Source organism: Musa acuminata, chromosome BXJ3-3 (assembly GCF_036884655.1).
Source record: "Musa acuminata AAA Group cultivar baxijiao chromosome BXJ3-3, Cavendish_Baxijiao_AAA, whole genome shotgun sequence".
NCBI lineage: Eukaryota > Viridiplantae > Streptophyta > Magnoliopsida > Zingiberales > Musaceae > Musa > Musa acuminata.
Genome location: NC_088351.1, coordinates 7,415,083 through 7,423,677, shown reverse-complemented (window position 1 = coordinate 7,423,677; position 8,595 = coordinate 7,415,083). Strand labels below are relative to the sequence as shown.

The 8,595-nt window shown below is 36.1% G+C and overlaps 1 protein-coding gene across 1 annotated transcript in view; it reads left to right on the top strand.

Moving 5' to 3' along the window:
• Positions 1 to 362: 362 nt before the first annotated feature.
• Positions 363 to 8,595, top strand: part of LOC135634185 (uncharacterized) — a 37,553-nt gene continuing 29,320 nt past the window's right edge. The window contains exons 1-7 of the mRNA XM_065144474.1: positions 363 to 521; positions 2,520 to 2,563; positions 2,729 to 2,792; positions 4,585 to 4,699; positions 4,785 to 4,852; positions 6,598 to 6,695; positions 7,817 to 7,988. Coding sequence (XP_065000546.1) covers positions 441 to 521; positions 2,520 to 2,563; positions 2,729 to 2,792; positions 4,585 to 4,699; positions 4,785 to 4,852; positions 6,598 to 6,695; positions 7,817 to 7,988 — 642 coding nt within the window. The 5' untranslated portion in view covers positions 363 to 440. The remainder of the gene's footprint in view (positions 522 to 2,519; positions 2,564 to 2,728; positions 2,793 to 4,584; positions 4,700 to 4,784; positions 4,853 to 6,597; positions 6,696 to 7,816; positions 7,989 to 8,595) is intronic.

The following is an 8,595-nucleotide window of genomic DNA, read 5'->3' as shown; positions in this document are numbered from 1 at the left end:
ATTTCTAATTTATGAACGAGAACAACATACGGCCAACAATGCCTTAAATTGTCCTCTCTATTCACTTCACTTTCTTCTGTTCACTACATTGAACGCTTTAAACATGGAGAAGTGTTTGTTTAATTCGCAATATATTGAATACGATTTGTAGCAAATGTCGTTAAAAAGTTTGACTTCATTAGTCATCATGAAATCGGACTTTATTTGAGAGAATTCTTTACTGTTGCGGGTCATTTTGGTCAACGTGTTGACTGTTGGTTCGGATCCGAGTTAGGTCGGGTCGGGTCGGGTTCGGGTCGAATATGTACGACTATCCAACGCCGACCGCTGTTACGGTTCTTCTGCTCTCGGGTGACGATCTACCCGTTATTTCAAGATCTCTCGTTCGTCGCCCTGTTCTGTTTGGCTGCTCGGAAGTCGTCGGGGGAAGGGAATCGCCGATGGCGTCTTCCAGCAATGCGAAGCACAAAAGAATCGCGGAAGAGGAGGAGGAGGAGGAGGAAGAAGAAACGCTAGAGGAGGTATACTGCTTCCCGTCTCGTCCTTCGAAGATATTCTTTTCTCTTTAGATCTCGCGATGTCAAGAAAATTGCTTCAACACTGAAATTTGTGCTCCATATTTTGGATTTGCGAAGTCTTTCTTCCTCATATTGCTCGATCTTTCGTTTGTTCGGTTAAAGATTCGGTTTTCGTCTGATTCTTGACGGCTGATTTGTGTTGTTTAAATTAGCTGGAGGATCCGAAATTGTTCTTAGAAATCAAAGATTCGTAGCTGTGTCGAGAAGGATCATATCGAATCCAATTATTTACTAATTGATCGTTCTTGGAATCTTCCGAAAATGGTGGTGATAATTGGACTTGATATGATGCTTCTTGACAAACTATTAGATCTTATTTTGTGTAGGTAGGAATGTCAACTTTTTCTCAATTGTATCGAGAGACTATCTATTTTCTTGCTGTTGGTGGTGGGGTTGAGATAGTTCCAATTTGGATCTCTTGATGATCTGTACTGGCAATAACCATGTTTGTCGCATAGGGATTGAAGTATTCTGTTCTTTCTTTGCAATTTTCTGGCAGTCATGCTGTTTTGATTAATCTTTCGATAAATCGTCTCTTAATGATCGCTTAACTTTTTTTTTTTTTTTTTGTAATATAGAGATTACATGTCCCTTTTATCATCCACATGATCCAGCGCATAAGTTGTAAAGTTCGGTTAGTTTTTTAAGTGGACCAAATTTTCAGTTACATATCTTTAGTAGAGATTGATAGTTTGAGAATGGATTGCAAGTCAGTTTAGGGCTCATTTTGAGTTCCTCTGTTTTGATTATCCTGAAATAAAATACTTCTTGCAGTTCATTTTGTTCTTATTTTTCACATTCTCCCCCTTTTTTCAAAAGTTGATTGATAAATTACATGGAAGGCTTCTGCGCCAAGGTTTCAATATGTTGGTCATGCCTTTTTTTTTTGTCAAAACAACACACGTCATAAATGCTTACAACAAGGATTTATTCCACTGAGCCAATGGCTTAATTAGATCTTCGTTCGTTTCTTTTTATTACAGAAAATTAGTCAAAATAGTTTATTATATTCATAAAGGAACATTTAATGGCTTTTGTAAAACTGCCGTTGGCAACATAAAATATGTAGCCTTTTAAAATGAAGGTTAATCAGAAATCCATAAAGGATAGTTCCTTAACTGCATATTGTACATTTGTTTTTGTCCTTCAAGCTGGCTCACACTTTAATTCATCTGCTTGGCCTTGCTTGCCCATTCTTTTGTAGGAATCCACAGTGATTTTTTATTTTAGTTCGATTGTCTTTTGGTAAATTTACTGCAATGTTTATGTTATCAATGGACCTTTGTTTGCTTTTGGCTATTTAATCGTGATTGCTCTTAAGTGATCTTGTAAACTTGATTACATAATTGTAGATGTAATCATACAACTTAATTGGAAATGCACAGACAATCTTTATGTGATAAACCAGTATGTTGTGGTTAAATAGTGTGGTTATGTAGTGTGATTATTATGATGCTATTTTTTTATGAATTATTTTGCTTAAGACTACTTTTCTGCAACTTGGTTTTGTTGTATATACTGTGTTGGCAAATAATTGCCGGGGGCATTTCAATAAAATGACAATCCTTGCATCTGGTCATTAATGTTCTGGATTTGAAGGATATATCACCGAAGATTTTGAATGCCGTACCATATCGATATACAGATCAGCTGTCGGTACAGTACACATCTAGCTGTACTGAGCATCCCAACACATGGTACACTAAGGTGTATCGATGTTCTGCTCATACCGGTATGTATCGCTTGTATCGAGCGGTACGATATGGTACGATATTGCAAACCATGATATCACCAATATATTAGGAAGTCGGAGTCATAAATTGCATTTTTTAGTGCCTAAAACTTAAATGTGAACATCTCTTTTCTGAATGAAAAGCTTCTTTTTTCAGTACTTAACAGTTGTGGGTAATAACAAATACGTTCTCAATTTTTCCTTTGTAGATTGAGGGCTTTGATGATTTCACACTTGCATCTTCCTGGGAAAGGTACCTCTTATCTATGTGCTGGATGTATCTACAGATCTCTTGCAGTGTGGTTGCTACAAATATATAGTTTGTTCCCTTGTCTTTGGCAAATACTGGCAAACTGATTTTTCACTTTTTCGTTCTTTTGGTAACAGGAAATGACTGAACCTTTGTATTTTGTTCTAGGTTTATTTCTGAAATTGAGGCCATTTGTCGAGTATGGATGGTTGATGGTCCAAAGAATTTGGTGGTATAATATTTTTCTCTTTTTCTTGATAATATATGTTTACCAATAATCATGACCTAGTTTTTTTTGTAAAATTTGTTCTTCCCAACAACACTTTTAGAGTAAGATTATCTCATGAAGAGTGGACTGATACTGCATTGTATGTGGAAGTACACATAACCTACTTTTCTTATTACCTTACCCTATTTGATGACTTAGATGGGCACTTGATGAGGGTTTACTACTTTTCCTTTCCACTGTCATATCCATTTTAAGATAGTTTTTACTGGCATTTCTCTATGTTATACTTTGGTTAATATTGCAAGTTTCTTTGATTTTATTTCCTTTTGCTATTTGTATATATTGCTTATTGAAACATTTAAATAATTTTCACTGTCCAAAATGTTGGTTTGAGAAGTTTGCATCTATTGAGTAATAAATGTAGCATTTACTACCAAGCATGTGTTGGAGGTTGCAAAAGTTATTTTGACCTTAAAAACTGTTCAAGTGATTGCATTCCGCTTTGAAGAAAGCTATTACCTTTAAGTAGTATTGACCAAGGATCGTCATTTTGCTCTGACTAGTATAAAATGAGCAGTATGTACCGACTCGGCCGTGAACTGTTATGCGGACCACCCTCGTTTCGGGTAGTCCACTTTGACCTTCCAAACCAGGTCCGCTTCAACCCATTTAAACATATAGGGCTCATGTTTGTGAGCCCTCTTCGCCTGAACGTGAGCATGTCTTGTCTCGCACTGTCGCTCATCACTGCTTGCCACTCGCCACTTGTCGTGCGTGTTCGATGGGTAAGTTTCCTCTTCTTTTTCCTCTATCCTCTCCCTCCTTTCTCCATCCCCTCTTCTTCCTCCTTTTTCTCGACTATCTCTTCTTCTTCCTCTTTGTGCATCGTCTCCCGTCTCCTTTTCTTCCTCCACTTCCTCCCACTGTCTCCTTTTCTTCCTCCTCTTCCTCCACCTTCTTTTCTTCTTCCTTCCACTTCCTTCATGCTTCTTCCTCCTTCCCCCTTCCTCTTCCGTGCCTTACTCTTCTCCTTCTTTTTCTTCCTCTCTGAAACACTGGTATGCACCGATGTACCATGTGTTGGTAAGCTAGTACCGACTCATACATATTGGTCTGACTAGATCACTGAAACAGGTCTGGTCACTGGTGCTTGAAATGGTGATCCTTGGTATTGACTATGCTTTTTCTGGATGCTAAACTCATACACTAAAGTCAGGTCAAAATTTGAATTTTAGAGGCAATTTATGACCCAAACTGCTGACAGTTAATGGCCTTTCGTTTTGGTTTTACTTGGATGCTGTCTGGTGTTTTTTTGGATGTATAAGTTGGTCATCTTTGAGAACAAAAGAAACACAAAATTTAAAGAGGATATATTGTATGCCACAAACAGTTTAAAAGAGAAAAGAATTATGATTTAGCTCCTTTTAATTATCACACCGACTATAATTTACTGAAGATCTGATACAAACAAAAATGAGACTTCAAGGTCATTTCTTTCATCTACTTATCTTCTGAAACTTTTCATTATTAATTTGCTAGCTTAGTTGATAAATATCATCAAGTTTCAGATTAGGTTAAGGTAACACTGATTGATGTCTTGAAACCAATTCGTCTTTATTTCATTCACTAGTTTTGTAGTTTATGGCAATTTTGCTTTTGAGAAACTCGTAACTGATTCCCCTGAGTGTTGTGTGTGCCATTTTAGTTCCTAGGAATTATCTAATATTGTACATCTGTGATATGTGGTGTGTCAGGCCTACCTAAAGATTGATATCTTTTTTCTATCTGTATGCAGGAAAAGGGTGCAGAATGCTTGGGTTCACAGAAAAAATTATATAAGGTCAAATCTGAAATGAAGCATGGCACAAAATTGTATTCTATTGAGTACTACTTTTGTGTCTCTAATAAGGGTAAATTAATATATTGATGGAAGTATTTTCTCTTTTACTTATAAATGAGACTTCAGTTACCCCCTTCAAATTTTAATTAATACAGGCAAAGCTTCGTTTTGGGATGATGATTTGCATGATTTGCAATTGTCCTTTGGAGTGTCTGACTTTATGGTATGTTTTTATTTTCCCATTTTGGCATGTTCAAATGCAAACATGCTCCATAAGAACATTATTTTGGTACATGGTTTTCATTTTCTCTAGCATCTTCGTGATAACCTGCACCAGTCAACATTGTGTATAACGGTCTTGTGTCACCCGTAGCTTCGTCCATGTTGGAACATGGAAGTTTTAGATCTGAAGTGTGCAAGGAATATTAAAGCTGCAAGTGAAATTTTAACAAGCATTATGACATCTTTATAATTTCACTTAGATTATAAGATAAGTTCATGATTACAATTAACAGATGCTTTTTGATAATCAACTGCCCAAAGTGGCATAAAGACATTAAAGAATTTCGTAGGAGGATATACCAGAGGAATTGACAGAGTAAATGTAGTGCCTTAGTAGATTTGTGTTATAGTTGTTTCACAGTTTGGATAGTGCTTTAAGTTGTTAATATCCCTGTTACGAAGAAGAAGATGAAGAAAGCTTTAGTTACCTGCTGATCCAAAAAGGACGGGAAGATTCTTATTATGCTTTTGACTTCTATATTGCATGATCAATGTCACCAAACTGTCCTAGTAAATTACAGTGCATTGATCAAACTGATTGCAATGCCTAAAGTTCTTAGACATCTTTGTTAAACACAGCTCGAAAGCATATATTAAGTTCCAATCAATACTTTGAAAACTCTTTCCAGTCTTATCTTACAATTTCTTTTGACTAATACAACAAAAACTTAAGCTGCTTAGGTTATGGGCTAAGATCAATCTTATTGCCTGATGCTTTAATCACTTGGATGACAAATCTTTAGCTTTCGACTAGCTTATGCCTCACATGAGTGTCCAACATCACCCTCTTCATGTGTGAATGCTTATCTCTCCTTTGCACATGAGCCTCACCCTTACATGTGAGCGTTGCTTCCACTCTGGATTGCATGTGAGGCCCTCATAAAGATGGTCCATGGTCCAGCAAATTTGTGACAATTTTTTAGTCATCTACTCTATATATTTAGTTGATTTAATTAATTAGAGCTTTCGTATTAGCTATTCATCTTTTAGGATTTTCAGTTGTTTTTTCATTATTACTTTATATTTTGCAATTTTGAGATAGTTGAAAACTGTAAAGATTTGTTGTTTTTTGTGTCCCAACTCATGCCTGATTATGGATTATTGTTTTGGGTATTTTGTAGCTTTGACTTAGTTATGACATTTACTCGTTTTGAATCAGTCAATGTCTCTTTAAATCGTATAATTGTTGTAGGAATAATTGATCACATCAGAGGAGATGAACTCTAATTTAACTGGTGGATTTATATATATGATTTTCAGCTTTTGTATGGATTCTACAAATTGTGTCCTCTTATAATTATGCTATTTTGTTTCACTTCGGTGTTTTTATATTTACGATACTCGTATTCCCTTGTCTCCCACTTCCTCATGATCAGCAGTTGGAATTAGGATGTATTGTCTTTGTTTTTGTTGTTGTTCTAGTAGCAGCCATTACTGATGTTGTATATGTCGATTTTCAACTTAACCATCATGAATTTTATTCTCTTTAATTTCTTTTTGTGTAATTATTGTTTTCTTTTATAATTGTGATTGCTTCTGTTGCCACTATTATCAACCATCTAGATTTCATCATCATCTTCCAATGAGTTCATCTCCTATAAATTTCATGCTTATATCTCTAGTTCACTACTTTAATATGTTGTTGTTGATGGATGCTGTTAATGTTGATTTTACATACACAACCAGGTTATTGCACCTCTAAGTGCTAGTGGGGTGGTTCTTGATGCACCTGAATCAACGAAGCTCTTAAGTTCTGTTGCAATTGCCTTGACAAATTGTGGTTGGTGAGTTCTTAACAAATTGCACATTTGTGGTTTTCTTTATTGTATTGTTAGTTTGAACAAAGAAAATACCTTAATTTTGGGTACTGGATCTTTACTGGTCCATGATCGGACCAGTACAAGTATAGTTCGTGCTAGTGTACTGACACATGGTTTGTGGGCACATGGTGTGGTACCAAGATGGGATGGGGAGTAAGGAGCCAAGGAGGAGCAGATAGTTTTTTGGTGGTGGTGGGAGACAGACGAGCAGAGGAGGAAAAAAAATAAGATTTATTGGTGGGAGGCAGGTGGTGGGTCTGCAGGGTGGCGAGCTGCCAGGCGAATGCGAATCATGGACACCGAATGACATGTCACAAGGACTTTAAAACCCTAAGATCCTTGCAGCTTATAAAGAAACAAACTGGACAGCCCAGAAAGGAGCAGTCTGTGTCCCAAGGACTTTAAAACTCTAAGATCCTAGTGGTTTATAAAAAAACAAACTGGACCGCCCTAAAAGGGGCAGTCTGTGTCCTTCTTGATGCCCGAATTAATAATTACCAGCCAGTATGAACCGGTCCTAGCGAAATTAATTTCCATGGACCAAAATATTTGCTAACTTCAGATATACATACATACATATAAAATCAATTTTTAATAGTTGGGACTTACAGTTTTCTCGTTGTGTTGTATATAATCAATTCATTTGCTCTAGCAATCTATTCTCAATTGCATGACAATTATGTTCCATGAATCTTTCCCACTGTTTCTTCCAGCCATCTTAGAGGTAAATAGCCTTCTGGATGATCTTGGTGGTTGAGACTTAAAAACATACTAATAATTAAGATAGATTTATGTACTTTGGACAAGTAGTTAAGCAATGTTCTATTCTTATCATTGGTATGCATACCCAGACCACTAGTTCATTAAGTTAATTTGATATAACTCAGCCCAAATATATAATCAGTAGCACATAATCCACATATTTCACAGAAAAACTGCTTATCATATGTTGGTGGGAGAGCATGAACATTTAAACAAACTTGCAAAGACATATTCTTCATCCACAGTTTGATGCTTTTTCCTATGTGTTTGGTTCATAAGTAGACAAGGGAAATATTATTGATAGCCTTTTTTTCTTTTTGCAGTAACTGGCCCGCATTTGTTCCAGTGCATGATCCTTCTAGAAAAGCGTACATTGGGATCCAAAATCTAGGCCTGATTTTCACCAGAAGGTTTGATGCTGATAGGATTGGTAGCCAGGTGCCTATAAGGCTCATGCATTTGGAGGGGCTTTATGAGTTGTTTATCTCAAAATTTGTGAGTTCCTACTACTATTATTAGGAAAGTTTCTCGTTATTCATCAGATTATCCGCTGAAAGAAGAAATTCAAACCCTTGATTGCTATATAAATAATTTGTAAGTTTAATCTATTTGTTTATTGCATTAGGTAATAGGGAATTTCAGTGCTAGTTGCTGCTTGTATCGTTGTATGACATAATACTTGATCTATTGGCTGCATACCTGGCTATCCATGTTCTGGTCACTCTATAGTCTATTAGGTTTATAGCCTACAGATTCAAACTTCACTTTGGTCATATCAGCATTTCCTAATTGTTTGTTTGTTCTTACCTGGACTTTGTGCCTATCGGTCATACAAACTAGATAAAGAACAAGGACTGTGTCTATCATAGTCATCCTTCAAGAATAACCCCTCAAACAAAAATACATGTTTGACAGCTACGAAAGTGGTAGATGTTGTTTTCCATAAAGTATTGCAAATTTTCACATCTAATTTAATTTAGCATGGGTTAAAATTTCTAATTATGTAATTTTAGAACACTCTGAAACAACATTAAATTCCAGAATCAAGGATAGAACTGGTCTTTGTACTTGAGGTTGCAATGTTGCTTCAATATTTTGTGAT